An 18,706-nucleotide genomic window follows, 5' to 3' on the forward strand; every position below is an offset into this window, starting at 1 on the left:
ATCAGAATCAGAGATCATTTTATGGTTCTTGTGTGCGTCCTTCTGGGTTTCCTCCCAATATGACGTTAATGTGACATGTGTCGCTTTTAATTCCTTTAACTCTCATGAACGACCCCCAACAGGACAACAACCACACAGTCCTGGTGGTCGTTTCCTTCTTAACCTCTCTGCTGGCTTTATTACAACCTCTGTTACCAATATCATTTGCCAAAGAATATGTAGCAGCCATAACCATATAAATATAGCACTGCTCTTCTGAAAGACAAAAGTGCTACTGCCATAGAAGCTCTTCTGAAGAACAGGTACAGAAGGTTGTTTTGACCACTAATATCGTGTTGAATGAGGGAAGCCAGCCCAGATGGTCACGATGGCTTGGCCAAACTGAACAGTTTAGTCGTTGTTGCTATATCAACTTTACACTTGCATATTCCCTTCCACATGTTTGTTATATTTACGTTATTAATTGTGTTCTGCCCAGTCTATTACCCCCACAATAGATCAATAGATAGATAGATAGATAGATAGATATATAGATAGATAGATAGATAGATAGATAGATAGATAGATAGATAGATAGATAGATAGATAGATAGATAGATAGATAGATAGATAGATAGATAGATAGATAGATAGATAGATAGATAGATAGATAGATAGAGAGTTAAATAGAGAGTTAGATAGATTGATAGATGGATGGATGGATGGATGGATGGATGGATGGATGGATGGATGGATGGATGGATGGATGGATGGATGGATGGATGGATGGATGGATGGATGGATGGATGGATGGATGGATGGATGGATGGATGGATGGATGCATAGAGACATTTATGAATAATAAAAATAATACTTTATTTTACTTAACAACAACCAAACAATGTAAATGATATCAATAGGAGGGAAAAATCCACCAATCATAATACAGAGAGTGCACAGGGTTCTCATGAGGCTAGGTAAAGTGGTTTATAAGTAATCTCCTCAGCAAACGGATTATCACAGCAGACTGTGATTTATTGACAAACTATCAATAGCATGTAGGACAGATCCAGCATCAACACATTGCTGCATCAGAAATATGACACTGTACCCACGGAGAGAATCACTTTCTCTCTCCTATGCTAGGCTATCTTCTAAAATATTCAATAAAGAAGTAATATTAAATTCTTTGTAATTCAGGACACTGTGCATAAACAGTCACTTATTTGTTGTCTATTCAGTGCCAGACAAAGTGTTCAGAACAGATACTTAAAAAAAAAAAAACATATGTATATATATAAATAGAAGAGAAATAAACAAAAACGTATATGTAAAAACCTTGATTTCTTTCATTCTTATACTTCCTGTGCTACTTCTTCATCATATTCTGAGACACACATGTTTGTCAATCTAGATATTATGTTTTTGTTGTTGTATGATGTACCTAAATCCTATTTGAAAAAAAATTCTGGTGTTAAGAGGTTATATCACTGTGGAAGAGATTACATTCAACAAAGGCAGATTACAGGAAGAGATTATATTGCTTTTATTCAAATTATTATCTTGTGAAATTTGTTTGTAAAATGTTATTTGAAGGTTTGCCAACTGAAACAATAGTCTGGTGCATCAAGTCCTTCCAAAGTAAATGGAACTTCCTCCCTTGGCATTTGGTCATTTCCTGTCCATGTTTACTTTTGTTTATTTATTCCTTAGCCATAAATAATCTCACCAGTAATAGATCTGCATGACATTGACAAAATAAACATCCCAATATTTTCATCAATATGATGACGCTATGTGTTGCTGTAGTATTAGTTGTAAAGTAAGTTATAAATCACAGAGTCTTATAAATAAATTTGATTACTTATTGTCATTCAGTGTTTAGAATACTGAATGGAGAGATATCATGTTATTACTATAACCTAAATTCCACACATTTGATTCCACCTAATGACCCTTTGACAATGGTATTAAACTAGGTGCTTACACACTTTAGCATAATAGCCTTCCTCTATATGCTAGAGGTCTTGATGACGACAACAATCACAGAATCACTCAAATGAATGATGCCAATTAAGGATATCACTTGGTATAATTACTAGAGCAAGTGACAACACACAAGGACAGCCAGGGAAACGGAGTGGGAATTGGGATAGAAATCCAACGCATTGATATAGCATTGAAGCATAAAAAAACCAACAGTTGAGAGATATGTGTCCTCACTATTTTAGAGCAACAGAGGACAGAAATAATAATGATATTGATTCTATCGACGATACTCTTAAGACCAGGATTTGTATTAGCATCCAAACGAAGCAACTGTTAAACATAATATAAATATACACGATTCAAACCTAATTTCAACCCCCAAATGTAAATCCACCCATTAGTTGCCTGTTACACTATAATCCAGATCTGTTCTCCTCTTTTGACCCTCTGTCATTATATCTGCCAGGGGGGCTTTGAACTGACAGCCTCATGACTGGACCTCGCTATAAATATCACTGCTTCTCCATAGAACCTGTCGCTCTCTACCCCTCACCTCATGGCAACCATCTCTCTCTCTCTCTCTCTCTCTCTCTCTCTCTCTCTCTCTCTCTCTCTCTCTCTCTCTCTCTCTCTCTCTCTCTCTCTCTCTCTCTCTCTCTCTCTCTCTCTCTCTCTCTCTCTCTCTCTCTCTCTCTCTCTCTCTCTCTCTCTCTCTACACACACACACTATCCCTTGATTGGATTGGAAATAAATGGTTGCGAGCTAAGAAATGTAAATATGTGATGACTCATGGCTTTGCCTGGAAGAGCTGAGGTCATCATGATGCACCATAAGCCTATTGCACATGGCCAACCTAAAGTCATACAGGGGAACTCCAATATGGAGACCCTTTTGATGACAATATGTAAGAACAAGGGAAGAACCAAAAAAATATACACACTATACACACAAACATCAATGTGCACAACTGGAACTCGTATATTTCATTAAACTGTTACATAGGTGAAACTATAGTATACATAGTGGCACATAGAACGTGACATACTTAGTGTGGGGACAATATGAGAAATACTACTGCAATACTATCAAAGATAAGATGGAGTTGTACTACTACTACTACTACTACTGCTATACAACAGCAGTCAGCTGTGCCATGTCTTATGATATGCAAAGCAAGGAGAAGCAGTGGAGAGCAGTGCCACAGACCTGTCTGCATCCATAACACATGTAACGTTTAGCCTTTAAAGGCCGCGGGCAGACCGAACCCACTGGCCTGAGGGCAGGCGGTTTGCACTGTTCCTCTGCCCTGAACATGTTGTTAATGCCTCACGCGACTGCAGCTGGCATTTGGATTCTTTCAAATGTAAAGTATACATTCACTCCCCAATGGGTCATTCCCACCAGAAGTCCCCTTGGCAAAGCAGCACCCAAAGGCCAAAGCTGGGTACAGAGAGAGTGCAGGCATGGTGCATGAGTTAGCTTCCCCAATCAGTCCCCTTCCCAGAAGAGTCCCCTTTGTTGCCCGTATTGTTATCCAGGGGCAGACGGATTTTCAGTTCACAGCTCAATAATAATACTTGATAATAATGATCATTTAAATCCTTACAACTGTCTGTTTGCTAAGGTGACGGATAGACCAGCCCGGAAAGTGGAAGGAGGCATATTCTTCGTAAGTATGTCACCTCATTAACCCACTCCTCCCACCCACCCACCACCACCACCGCCGCCCGAACATTGCCACTTACAGTGGGGGTCAAAGGCTGTTTTTCCCAGGCTTAGATCAGCACGCCCCCCCCCCCCTCACCCGTTCATTCACCCTTCCTTTGGTGTTCTGCTTGACCTCACAGCATGACGACGCACCCCATAAATAAGCACCGCCACCGTCCACCTCGGAGTCGATATCGATACGCTGTCTCCTTCTCTCTCTTGCGTTTTTATGGTTTACGGGAAACGCTGGTGCTGCTAGCGGCAGCCTGCGTCCCCGCGACGTCAACACAGTGAGCCAGGGTGAATGTGAGACCCTCCAGATGGGCTCTGAACCCTACACACGGACTGCCCTGCCGGGACACAGCCGCGTCCGCAGGGCGGTGGACAAGCTGCTGAACCCCCCCCCCCCCCCCGTCCCAAACGACCAGCCCGTCCCCAAGAGTAAAATATAATATAACTGCTGATATTCAAGGGACATAACGGTCAATTGACGTCTCTTGTATTAAATCTGACTATGGATATTTATTAGAATATGAATATGAATTATATTTTTCCATAGATTTGTATTCATATGTATATAGAGATGATTTTATTATACTGGTATGTGCAGTTGATAGCTGCCGTGCTGCCGAGTTTTGAGTTTTTTTATTATGAAATTACATAACAGCTAATCAAATATCATCTTAACTGATCTAATCAAATGAATGTTCAGTTGAGAAATCTGTAATAACAGTTAATTCGAGTGGATCTTCCCCATGTTGAGTCTATCAATGTTTCATAAAATTGACACCAAATATATTTTGTTACAGCCCTCCCATGTTATTTTCTCCGCTCTCTCAAACCCACTCCAAAGCCATCTGATTTGTATATGGTATAAACAACCTTTAGCTATTTCTCTGTTTTGTAAATACTGTTAAAGGTACCGGCACACAGGCAGTATATCAAGCATATCTATCAATATTTATATCATTGATACTCAACAGAAACCTCTATAAGGTTTGCGAGCTGCACTGTGTGTTAGGCACCATGAGAGGTGCGCAGCAACAGGGTGCGTGGTCGTTTTGGGAGGTCGGGACGTGGGATGCAGAGGAACGAAAGGCAGCTTGAGCTTACTGCTGCGTGCAGATACACGCATTCATACGCCTTCAGAGCCATAAACATAAATGACATACAACGATGCATACATTCACACACACACACACACACACACACACACACACACACACACACACACACACACACACACACACACACACACACACACGCACACATGCAACCATGCATACATGGATACCATATATACATTGAAATCCTACGTACAAATTAAAAAATACATGCAATCACACACATACACAAACACACACTAATATAATCATAATCCTTCCCGCAGGGATTCATATTAGCCTTGCCTCTAGTTCTTGCCAACCAGCCAATAACCTTCCTCCTGGGAGTGCAGCTTTGCCCTGGATTGGCTGCCCTGTATGGCATGCAAGACATCCCCGCCCCCCCCTTACGCCTACGAGAAACATTGGGTCCCCCCCTAACCACCCCCATGCTATTTATAATAGTTCATATGAATACATGGAGGGGTGTATTGTAAAGGTTAGGCATTAGGCCCACAATCACATGTTGAACTGTTAGGAGAACCAGATATGTCCTATTTGTAACGGCATGGCCTTTGCTTAATGCACACACCGGCTAACACACATGGGGACGCGCACGCACGCACACACACAGGCTGACACCCACGGCGATGCGCACGCACGCTCACAAACCCTCACCCAGTCAGCATGGTGTTGAATTACATGGATCTGGTTTACACATCAACAAGTCCAAGACGCACACACACACTAAACACACCACACATACCACACTAACACACACTAGGGATGGGCAAAATGATTCTTTTCCGGGAATCAGTTCTTTCAGTTCAGTTCACTATAACGATTCGTTCGTTTGATTCGTTCGTTACGTCAGATTACGTCATTTGACAGGGAATCTCACAGTTGTCTGCCCCCCCCGCGAGACGGTCCTGAGCATAATCTAAACGACTTCTAGGCTCTACCCTCCGTGAAAATCCACAAGATAGAATATATTGTATAGCCATACGTCCCACCAATATTTATACCATATTTATACCACTCTCTATATGTCATTCATGGTTTTATATTTATAAAAAATTGTACTTTACATTTAATTCTTCATTATTCAGGCATTACAGAACTTTCATGGTCATAAATAAAAGATACGAACTGCAGTTTAATTTCTTTGTTTGTTCTTGAATTGACGTAGAATGGAGCAAAGACTCCTGGGATTGGGAAATGCGTTTATCCAATAAACAGATGGAGGTCAAGTCTATTTTCGGAAATGTAGGGGGATATATGTGTGGCCCCATGTCGAATGGCATGACCCAAGACACGAGAAAAGACAGAGAAAGCGTGCAAATTCGACGGTACCACCTTGTCATTTGTTTACCCAGGTGCCATGACAACACCATTGCAACCTCTCATTGGCTGAATCTTTGAGAACGTTGTAGACTCAATCAATATAAGGTTGCGGGGAGACGAAGCTCTGTTCGTTTGTATATTTTATTTACGTGACCATATTTTTGTTTTATGTTAAAAAAAAGAATCAGAGAACCAGTTCTCTTGTTTTGGGGAACCAGTTCTTGTCGTTCACCTTCGGGATTCGTTTGTTGTGAACGAATCGGTCGCGACCGACTCATCCCTTACACACGCACACCACACAGGCACGCACGCATGCATATACACACATACACACAAATAGTGGCAAAACATAAAAACTGCAGGTGGTGCAATGTACAATCAAGCTAAATGTTTGCACACAAAAAAAATTATCTTGAAATACTAACAAAGTTGGAGTCAGTAAAGAAAATGTTTAACTTATCGTGGATTCGACCTGGAGACGGTTAATTCATTCCATGGCCAGACAGAGGTAGTCATGAATACGATTAAGATGATGGAAGTGACTTCATGTAGCTGCTGACTCATAATCCTATTACCAAGTGGTCGTTGCACCCAAGGGTGCAACGACCACTTATACAACCCGTGGAATGTAACACACTTATTGAGGTGCTGTCTAAAGTATTTCAAAGTTCACAATTGCTTTCAAACCAACTTTTCCTGATTTTTTTGATCGAAATGGACTGTTGACAAGGTAAAACTGGCAGGTGTGAAAAGTGTGTTATGCGAGAAGCCCCCTGGTTTGATTGGGTGGAAACATCCAGAGAATGAAGCGCTCCGCTTTCTCCAGTCCAGTGTATGCATTTCTTGGCTCAGGGCTCATTTTCAGGGCTGCAATCACTTCCAGCCACCAAACACCGTACTCACAGCGGCCCAAAGCCTGCCCACCGTCAGCTCCCACAACAGCATCCGTGTGCATGGATGATATAGAAAGACCATCGTACATGCGCGAGTTGGTAGTCATGAACAGTGTACAGTCAACTAATGTTGACTGTGCATTCATCAGATGAGTACCTATTGTTTTTATAAGTGGTGGCTTTAATTTCATCTTCTACATTCTCAATGATTACACTGCACGGCTTTGCTTAGGCTTTGACGATGTTGTCCTTTTCCTTTTGCATTGAGTTTTTTATAATTTTTTTCAGCACCAACAAATACGCTGTCCTCTTCGGAATGCCCTTGGTTCACTCTGTCTTGGTTTGGATGGACATCGCTGACCTCCATGCACCTGTTTTCTCTCATGTGTTCTGTCCATGTTGTGTTCTGCTCTCTGCTCTCCCCAGCCCAAGCCGGAGAACGCGGTGACGGTGGCCGTCTCCTCGCGGGTCCTGTTCCGCACCGAGCGCGAGCAGCAGGTCTTTGACGAGCAGGGCATCGAGGAGTACCTGCGCTTCCAGGTGGAGCACGAGAACGAACACTTCCCCACGGGCCCCGCCTTCCCCTTCGTCAAGGTCAGAGGTCACGCAGTTTGCCCCCCTCCCCCAGTTGGTTTTTGCACGTTTTGTCCTTCTGCAGGCTTATAGGATGCCTTTTTATAGAGGTGTCCTCTGCGGACTGCGGTCAAGCTAGCCAAACCTCGCAAGCCTGTGGTCAAGCCAGCCCTCCCTAAATTTGAAGTGCACGTGTATTATATTCTTTTTGGCAAATCCATTGACAATGCCAAGCACGGGCTGACATGGATGAGTGAACGTCTTTTCACACGTGCCTACGGCCAGTTTTAAAAATAAGGAGTAAACCAGGGTATATACCACAAATGTAGTGCCTACACTGACACAAAATCAAGCATATTTTTTAACTTCTTTTGCATGATCTAGGTTCTGCTGTATAAGAAAAAAACACATTCTATGGTGACTTATAAAGCAGAACCGCAGTAAACAGAGTTCAAATAATCAAATGACTTAAATGACTCGATTTTTTTATCATAAATCACTGAGAGCTAGTCACTTTGCAAGCACAGACAGATTTGGTAGTGACACAGCCGTTAACTTATTTTTGCAAGCAGCTCATTGTTTTCCACCAGGCTTGTTTATTTGACACATTAATGAATTGATCTTATTCATATCACACATCAAAAGGAAATGCCATCAAGCCTGTAACTTCAAGTTCCAATCATAATTTATTGATACTCCTACTCATAATCCAGCCCCATACAGACAGCCCTTCCCCGAGTGCTGCCAAGGCAACGACCCCTCATCTGTTTGAGGTCGATCCTAATCCTCAGTGTGTATCGACAATTTCTGTTATTGACTGCAGTGAAAGCCCTACTGTCCAAAAGCACCTCCCCCCACTCCTCCCCCATATTGTTTTGGCCAACTGTTGCCACGGGCCAATGGTGGTGGCGCCTTTTAAAGGAAACAGGCCATTCAAGTATACTAAAATGATAAATTAGGAGGCCATAGCCCTACAGGAAGTGATCTAACGACTAAGTGACTTAGAGGTCAAGGATACTTGCACTTAACAAACCTGATCCTCAGAAATGCGTCTTGGAGCGGTAGGGTGTACTTTAGGTCTGGGACGAATGGTAGCTCGAAATCGTGCCAGCGAGCCGCTGGGTGAGGCGCGTGAGATGGAGAGTATACTGAGGCTTTGTTAGTAACTACAAAATAGATTGTCCTTTAGGCCCTCTTTCATATAAAAGAGACCCCATTTCTCTAGCTCATACCCAAGTGCGCTACACCACTAGATAACCCACACCTTCCATCACGTCCTGTTTGGATAGCTAGAGCATCCAAGGCATTATTATAGACATGATTTTAGTAGAGTGCAATGCGCCCATTCATAAAGAAGTTGAACCCTCTCATTTTGGACTGCGACGGGGGGCTGGCTGTCATCCCTGGGCTGCGGTAATGTGAATTATGTGTTTACTCATTAAGATCGTTTGAATAGATTCCACATTCATGACTGTAGTGCACTATTACAGTGATAAATCTTTCTGTCCGTGGGGGGGGGTTCTTGCTTGTGCAATTTTAACTACACAAATATAAAAAAAAGGATGAAGTGCTAAACAACATTGTCAAAATAACAACTGAGACAAGAACAGTCAAAGAATTTGAGCAATTGTATCTTTTAAAATATTAAAAAAGAAAGATTATTGTTTTTGGGACGACATAGTTAAGGCGGCAGGCGTGTGTTGCGTCTAAGTTGTAAAGTGCTGGTTTGCAGAAACGTACAAATAGCTCTGTTTGTTCCTAGCGACAGGGTTGGGGGGGTCCTACGAGGACGACTCTGTGCAAAGGGACTTGCCACACAAATGTGTCCTCACCATGAGGTGCAGGTACTGCGGAAACAGATCTCTTGCTGATGAAGATGTTGTGTCTTCTTACCCACAAGGCTTTGGAGGCGGTGAACGTGCGCCTGCGGGAGCTGTACCCTCAGAGCGAGGAGCTGTTCGACATCGTTCTGGTCACGTACAACCACGCCCACGTGGGGGTCCGCCTTATTAACACCATCAACCACCACAGTGAGTCGACACTACACACTCACACACACACACACACACATTCACACGCACACACATGCACACACACACACACGCACACACACACACACACACACACACACACGCAACCACACTCACACACACACACACGCACACACACACGCACGCACGCACGCAGACACACACACAAACACAGGCATATACACGCACACACACGCACACACACACACACACACGCAACCACACTCACACACACACACACACACACACACACACACACACACACACACACACACACACACACGGTGTATCATCCATGTGGATGCTTTTTATAGTCACCTTGCTGTATTGTGACCTTGTCGTTTGCGTGACGGTGGCCGGTTTCTGGTTTCCATGAGGCCTGGGGGGTAACGCAAAACCAGCCTGGAAACAAGAGTGTGGGACTGTGTGGTGATGATGTATGAACAGCTGACCGTGCACTCCGTCCTTCGGGGTGAACCTCTGTTGACTGTCGGTTCCTGGTTTCCGTCGCCGACCAGCTGCAGCTTCACAAATATCTCCCAGGACAGCGAGAGGAAAGCGGAAGGAGAGAGAGAAGGGCCACAACAAAGGCAGCTCAGAGCAGAGGAGCCAGCAGAGTACAGTGTGTTCCGGAACGTTCCCTGGTTCTCTGTGGAAGGCGGCCCCACCAATTTCACTTCCGACTCCTGACCTTGCGGCAACCAGCCTCACAAAGGAGAACTGGTGAAACGATGAGGCACAGAATCATAGAGGATCAAAGAATGAAAATGGCTAGCATGGCAGAAGCTAGTGTTAGCTAATTCTGTCTTTGCATTCAAGATCTTTTTTTCTTCTAACACAACACAAGATAATGAGAATACTTTTCCTCTTTGTTCGTTCACATTGAGATTCCCAGGCATGGTGGAAATCATCAAAGCAGTGGTGCTGCTTGTCGTGGCGATTCCTTTACCAGATACTGAATCTAGGGCAGATGAGATTTCCAAATGCAAAAAACACACAATACTTGTGGACAATTATGGTTACCTATATTTGTGATAATAGTACACGTTCTCTCTCACATCAAATAAAACCCAAGATGACATGATGTCGTGCCATTAAATCACCATCAGCCACGACAGGAAATAGGCCGACGGACAATGATATAATTCAAAGTACAGCCGTTAACGTTATGTAATGTATTCACATTAGAGGCAATTTGTTATGTGTGATTTATCACAGCCACAGCCTCCATAATGTGCAATGGAGAACGCAAGGTGACATTCTGGATCCTACACTCTGGAGATGAGAATGCACATTAGGACATTAGGACACATGAGTCTGCTGTACCACTGGCCATAGTAATGTTCTCTATGTCTATAGAGAAGTAGTTGCAGCAATTTTTGGCCAAAGTTTTAGTTGAGGAATAGTAGGCCAGGAAACCCACGACTATTAGCAGAGTAGTATTAGCTGACATCTCTGTATCGTTGTATGTTCTGCTCTACCACTCTGATACTCCTCGTCTGCTCCACTACTGCTCTTCTCAACCAGAAACATCAATCCTGTACAGACGCATTTGAACAACACTGAGAAAGTTTTGAGGACTATAACCCAATAACAACAAGACAGCTTACACACAAACATAGCATATTGCCAAGAGTCAACGGGTCAGCAACAGCTCAGCAGCAGAGCTCTGGGACTGTGCATGTACACAGAAGACCACACACACCTTTTCCTGTGGGTATCTTCCCTTCAGTCCGGGACGGTCCCATGAAGGAAAACATTGTTTTAAACCATACTGTTCTTGTGCTCTGGCTTTGATATGGGCCTGGGAGCGGCGTGTTCTCGCCGTGCACCCCGGGCACCGTGGGTCCGATACTTATTACCATGCCTCTCATCCGCCGGTCGAATGCATACATAAATAAACAAGGCATGTCACGTCGGCCGAGGAAGAGAAGGACCCCAGCGGAGGGGAGATGAGAAGACAGTGGGGGTGGGGTGGGGTGGGGTGGGGTGGGGGGGGGGGGGGGGGGGGGGCAGTAGCGGAGGAGGAAGGGAACATCTCTCCGGAGCTTCTCCCACGCCACCGAGCCCAGGACTTCAAGGACACCAGGGTTCCCTGAGGTTGAAGGAAGAGGCCAAGCAGGACAGACACGCACGAGCAGACCGTGAGCAACCGAGCCAAAGTGAACCGTCCGCATTCATGGATCATCTGAGGCTCTCAGGCTCCTTCATTGATCCTTAAGACATCTGAAAGGTCGGGGGGGGGGGGGGTTATTGTCTCGAGGAACATGTCCAATTCATCTACCTTTTTATCCGTCCCTCCTTTTTGCTCTGATGAATCTATGTTTGTGGATCTATGCTTCTGATCTGGCCTATATCTACCTGCCTTGTTTTAAGTCGTCTCGGATCCTTCTTCTTCCTCCCAGTTCTTCTACTCCGCCTGCCCCCTTTAAAAATAAAAAATAAATAATCCTCTTTGCGGCTTTCCCATCTCTTTTCATGTCAGTCACTCAATCATTGGCCTCCTGTCGTCAGCCAGGGACAAGGGATTCTTCTACCTCCGTCTGTCGCACGCTCTAACAAGCCACCCACCGACTCAAGCATTCATCCAGCTCTTCCAACCCACCCCCACACACATCATTCTCTCTGCAGCCCATATATTCACATTCAATGTAGGGGATTTTGCTGACGCTTTTATGCAAAGCGAATCGCAACCATAATCCACACATGCCACACTGCCGCCAATATCTACATACCTTATTACCCATCATGCATGGTGTAACCTGTCATGTACTTCATTACACGTCATGCAATGACTTACCCATCTCGTACCATGTTATCTGTCATGGACCTCATTACCTATCATGCACTGTGTTACATGCTGTGTATCCCATCATACACACAATACCCATGATGCACCCCACTACCCGTCCCACGCTCATAAAGCGCCACCCCTTTAATCCAACGTGCCCTCGTGTCCCCCCCCCCCCCCCCCCCTTGAGTGAGTAAGTGTGCTGCTGCACTCCCCAACCCCATCACACCACCGGCCCCCACCCGGGAAACTAGAGACACTCTTTCCCATCAGTCTTAATACCGTCTTAACACTTGGCAACCCCCACCAGCTTCTCTTCACGTCTACACACACACACGCACGCATGCAGACACGCAGACACACACGCATACATACTCCTCTACCTCACTTCAGGGATCGTTCTCGATTTCACCCTTCTCTCTATCCACCCTTCACGCACACACCGCCCCTCCCCATTACCACTTACAGCCGTTACCCTGCCAGGGTTCATGGAGGAGATTTCTTGATTATTTTTGTCAAGCCATCAATCAACATACATTGAGTAGCCATTGATCAATAGGAGTGCTTGGTTGTTTCTGTTTGCAGTGCTTTAGTACACTTCCCTGGAAGGAGGTTGTACTGCTTCACAGCAGGTGATGCATTCTGCGTTTTAGAATAACGAAGAGACACAGGCCTATACTGGGGAACACTGGGGAAACAATGGACAACTGAATTGGAAAATAAAGGCCAAAAAGACAACAGACCGCAACTAGGTTGAGGATATTTAAAGTCATATAACATGACTTTATGATCTTACCAATGATTCATATTGAATGATACATTCGTGTACAGTATTTATTTTGACTTCCAAAATGTAACTGAACACTTTATTGAAGGTGTAAAAAATCATGAAAATTCTGTAAAATCAGTGTTTCACTGCTAAACCTTTATTATCATCACATTTGAAGGTTTTCGATCATTCAGGAAAATCTCTGAAATAATAGTGGTTCTCTGCTATGGTTTTTGTGCCATCACTTTATTGAAGGTATTTGATCGTAGTAATTATGAAATATCTGTAAAAAAAGTGTAAGAAACTTTAATTATTTTACAATCATTTTACAGTTTCTGTTTGTGAAATCAAGCAGAGAAGCCCTAAAGGACAGTGGTGGTTGTCTGGGTATCCTGAACGCAGTGGCGGGCCGTTCTATTAGGCAAACCAGGCATTTGCCTGGAGCCCCGGGCCCCATAGAAGGCTTTTGGGGCCCCTAAATTTTTTATTTTTTTTTATTTTTTACCTTTATTTTTCCCGATAAAACATTAAGAACAGCTTCTTATTTACAATATTGATCTGGTCAAGAGGGCCCCAATGCATATATTTTGTCCCCATATTTATTATTTTTATAAAAATCTCTTCACAATAGTAGCATCGGGATGTCTAATTACTCATGTTTTGACGATCTTTCCGTTCCGTTTCCATGTTACGCGCATCACGCTCATCACGCGTGTGCGGAAATTATGTCAAATTCAAAACAGTAAGCGGTAAGAGAGAGAGAGAGAAATCGAGTGAGACATAAATCGAGTGAAACATAAAGCGATCGTACGAAAGCGGGTCACATAAAAAGAAGAAGAAAGACCAAAGGCAGGACTTTCTTTCAAAGCTGCCGAAGCTATTCAGCTGTTTTACAGCCACCGCAGTGGCAGCGGGACCGTGGGCGGATCAAGAGCAGCCGTCAACGTTGTTTGCTGTCACGTTACTGCTCCTTTCATTCCAAGTGTCTCTGGCTCAGCCAGCAGCGATGCTAATGACGTGTGTCAACAAACTGAATATTTCTCACTCTCCTTCTTCCACTTCGGTTATTGAAATTGATGACAATAACGATAACAATGACTGCGAGACACATATTCTTGTGGATGACCCAGCACTCTGGCCCAAGCTGCTTTGTCTTTGGCAGGTGCACACATATTCTTGTGGATGACCCAGCACTCTGGCCCAAGGGCCGCAGATTCACAAAAGCATACTATTACATAGTAATGAAAAATGGTGAGAGGGTGAACAGGTCTTGGTTAGTCTACAGTGAAAGTGCAGACCGTGTTTTTTGCTTTTGTTGTTGCCTTTCTGGAAAACAAAAACAACTGAGTGAGGAAGGATTTAAAGACTAGAATAACCTTGCAATGCATCTAATCAACCATGAAAGGTCTGAAGAGCACAGGTAATATAGTTATAGCTGGAAAGAGCTATCAGTGGGTTTCCAGTAGTGGTTTCCAGTAGCTCACAGCAGATAGCTGCTGTGAGCTACTGGAAACCCTCAAGTAAATGAGGACTTAAGGTTAACAGTCAGTGTAACGTGTCAACATAACTAATCTTATTGTTTTGTATGTTATTCTCAATTTGTAAATAGATAATTAACATTTGCATGAAAGAAGGATAGTGACTTTTGTTCATCCCTTGTATGGAGTATCTCATTATGCGGTATAAGGTACTGAGACCGGTAGATGCAGGGGCCCCCAAATGACTGTTCGCCTGGAGCCCCCAAAGGGCTAAGTTCGCCACTGCCTGAACGATCCCACAAATAAAGCTTTGAAAGTTAAGTCTTAAAAAGAAAAAATGCCCTGATTGGCCGGAAATGAGCTGGGTAACTTCTAAACTGCGCTGACAACTGGAAAATATATTCTCATGAAGCATTTCACTCACTTACCTACAGCGTTTTTAGTGATGTCATCTTTCTAATAAATGATTGTTTAGGGTAATAATTGCTATAATAAAAAATATATTTTTTCTTCAATCCTAGACCTGTTTATTGAGAGGTTCTGCATGACCGGAGGAACCAGTCCTATTGGCTACCTGAAGGCATTCCACACCAACCTCTACCTATCAGCAGACGCTGACAAGGTCAGAGAGGCCCTGGCTGAAGGTGAGACCCAAACCATACACATGCACTCTCTCACTCACTCCATCACTCCAACACTCCAACACAGACACACACACACACAGAGACATACACATTTGTTTGTCTGGCTAAATCACATTCCATACAATTGAGCTATTCGCTGACGCATCACTATATACTTAAAATTTGATTTCTATGTATTATAGCTTTTCTCATGCATTATTCATCTACATCTAAGGCATTCCCTACCTGGTGTAGGAGTTTGTTTAATAGTTTGGTTTATAATAAGAATAATACCAGTTATATTTGTTTTAGTGCTGTGATTATTTACAGAATTAATACTTGTGCGAGTAGTATGTACTCGTGGTAGTTGTAGAAGTCTATTTTCTGTTGCATGAAGTGAATAGAACTCAGCGCACAAGGTGACATCAGAGATACCGTCAGGACTAATCTGGTGCAGAAGCTCAACGGTGCTTAGTGCTACAGCATGCCTCATAGCAGAGAGAGAGAGAGGGGGAGAGAGAGAGAGAGAGAGAGAGAGAGAGAGAGAGAGAGAGAGAGAGAGAGAGAGAGAGAGAGAGAGAGAGAGAGAGGGAGATTGTCCCTGTTGTTTTACTTCAAAGCACTTCATCATGAACGAGGAGGGTATTTTGGCGCGGCCTGCTTGAGCGGTGTGATGAGGATTACGGTGTTAAGTGTTTCCCTGCCATTAAAACCAGGAACGGATGAACATAAAAGCATTTCTATGAATAGGACCATTATTATTTCACCTCTACTGGGAATACAGTAATAATAACTCATAATAATGAATTTGAGGCTTGTTATTAAAAGTGGCAAATGTTGGGTGCAGAGATTATTTGAGATTAAATATTCTTACATATTGACACATTAGGGATAGAAGACCAATATTAACACAAAAAAACAGATGTGCTCAGGCTAAGCAACCAGCCAACCGCTGTGGGGCGGACACAGTAATTAAACTACAACCCTTTTAACAGTGGCATCCTCAGAGGACCAACAGAGGAGTCGCCCATTACACTAATTATGGGTCTGCCTCTTTTCCGTACCATGGGTAGCAGTTGAGCACACCAACTAGTGAAGATAACGTTCCCTGATAGCACCCCCCTGAATGAATCCCATGCCTGTCGTTCTGCGCAGGCATCGCGGCGGCCACCATGTTCATGTCGGAGAAGCTGTCGGCGGTGTCGCAGACGCAGCTGAGGGTGGCCTTCGACGGGGACGCCGTGCTCTTCTCCGATGAGTCGGAGCGCATCTTCAAGGCGCACGGCCTCGACAAGTTCTTCGAGCACGAGCGGGAAAACGAGGACAGGCTGCTAGATCACGTACGTTGTGCGCTGGCAACCACAGTGATGGACGGCCATTTTATCACCGACTGGTGTTAAATCAAAAATGAACGACTTTCAAACTCATTACATTTAATCGTTTCTTCGATTCCACAGTTTTGAGTCGGTTCCAAGGCGGACCAGTCTGGTCCAATTCCATTTATTTTTTTCGAATCTATTCTACGACTCGACGTGACGGTAGTGAGACCCGAGTTGTTTGGCGTGGACTCTCGGCCCCGAGGCCAGGCACAACTCAGGGGCAGTTGCTCACTTTGACATGGACATTTTAACTGACCTTTTTCACTATCACCTTTTATCGTAGTCTTTGTTTTGACACAAAAAATGTAATGAGTGATTCTCATTGACCACCAGCTACAGGGGACATTTGTCCAGCAACTCAACTGAACCGCCAAAATGTTTTTTCAGGAGTTGGTTAAAAATATGGGATGAACATGGATTCAAACCTAACCATTTATTAGACATTGTTTAACGGGCACTTTGCTTGTTGACATCGGAGTTTTCTTGTAAACCTAAAGTAATCGTACGTGTGTCTCACTTGTTAACCCTGCAGGGCCCTTTGAAGGGCTTCCTGGAGGCCCTAGGGAAGCTCCAGAAGAAGTTCTACGCCAAGGGCCACCGCATGGACTGCCCCATCCGGACCTACCTGGTGACGGCTCGCAGCGCCGCCAGCTCCGGCATCCGGGCCCTCAAGACCCTGCGGGCCTGGGGCCTGGAGATCGACGAGGCCCTGTTCCTGGCCGGGGCCCCCAAGGGCCCCATGCTGGAGAAGATCCGTCCCCACATCTACTTCGACGACCAGATGTTCCACGTGGAGGGTGCGGCGGAGATGGGCACCATCGCCGCCCACGTGCCCTACGGCATCGCACAGAAGTACCCCAGGAAACAGTGAGGCCGTGCTGTTGGGGACACGCTTTTTGGAGGCTGATGACGCTGTGCACAAACAGCCTGAGTGTGTTCTGAAGGGACACCAGGGAAGAGTATAAGGGAAGGAGAATAAAAAAGAATTATTTAGACGACAAAAATACAAATCAATGAGATCTTTGCATGAAGATCTCCTCATGGGCCGTGCTGGTTTGCATGAATGCAGTGCGTCGTGTGACCTTGTACTGTTACAGAAGTGTTATGACACCCTGTCATTATCGTATTTTGATCTTGAGCTTCCAGCCTCACGCTTTTTGGATCAAGGCTGAAACCTTTCGATGGGATTTCTGCTGACTCGGGCTCAGAACTAAGACTGACCTCCAGGTCGTATAGGGGTAACCCTTCCTGCCTTGTGAATGGTGTGGTGCGATGAGATGTGGTAGGTTGTCAATGTTACCTTTAGCACTCTACATTTCAAGTTTGAAAGAAAATCACAGATATCTTACTTAACACAAGGAATAGTTATTTAAAATTCCTATTATTTCTGTTTTCTTCAACTTTTTGTTTCTCCATATTATTAGGATATGGGGCAGGAGCCCACTGTAGAAATGATTTCAAGTGTATAAAAAACCTTGTATGTGTAAAACATGTCACATGCATTAATACAATGATTGTAAATGTGTTTCATACTTCTAATATAGCCAACTTGTTTCATCAAGCCTCAATGAATGCTGTAGCTCAGAGCAAGATATAAAAGCCATAGGTTTAGATGCCAGCTAAATGCCTTAGTTGGAGGCTATTTCTATTTGAACTAAATGAAGAAAATTGTTAAAAAAAACACATAATAATAATAAATACAAAAAGGGTTTAATATTTAACAAAATGCATTATATTGCTGCCGTATTTTCAATAAAAGGGTGGCTATAAATGCAATGCTCTATTTACGTGGTCAATTCGATCAGTGTGTGTCACGCATGGATACAAAATAACTCAACGGTCTCCCGCTGCTGATGTACATTATTACCACCTGGTGGCCAACGAGGGTAGCCATTTAACACACGATTGATTATACCGTAGAAAGAAGTTTGGAAATCAATAACTAATTACAATGATTACTTTTTCTTTTGAAATGAAATAACGACTCTGTTACTCTCCGTTGACATTGGTTATTGAGCAAAAGAATGCTGGCCTTTGAAAATGTCAT

At 43.8% G+C, this 18,706-nt stretch overlaps 1 protein-coding gene across 2 annotated transcripts in view; it reads left to right on the plus strand.

Moving 5' to 3' along the window:
- The window catches only part of nt5c1aa (5'-nucleotidase, cytosolic IAa), a 19,316-nt gene extending 874 nt beyond the window's left edge, over positions 1-18,442 (plus strand). For both annotated transcript variants that reach the window (XM_030347893.1, XM_030347894.1), the window contains 6 exons: positions 3,594-3,638; positions 7,443-7,610; positions 9,490-9,619; positions 15,179-15,301; positions 16,436-16,620; positions 17,192-18,442. In XM_030347893.1, the coding sequence (XP_030203753.1) occupies positions 3,594-3,638; positions 7,443-7,610; positions 9,490-9,619; positions 15,179-15,301; positions 16,436-16,620; positions 17,192-17,530 (990 nt within the window). In that variant the 3' untranslated portion in view covers positions 17,531-18,442. The remainder of the gene's footprint in view (positions 1-3,593; positions 3,639-7,442; positions 7,611-9,489; positions 9,620-15,178; positions 15,302-16,435; positions 16,621-17,191) is intronic.
- Positions 18,443-18,706: the final 264 nt, after the last annotated feature.

Source organism: Gadus morhua, chromosome 22 (genome assembly GCF_902167405.1).
Source record: "Gadus morhua chromosome 22, gadMor3.0, whole genome shotgun sequence".
NCBI classification, from domain to species: domain Eukaryota; kingdom Metazoa; phylum Chordata; class Actinopteri; order Gadiformes; family Gadidae; genus Gadus; species Gadus morhua.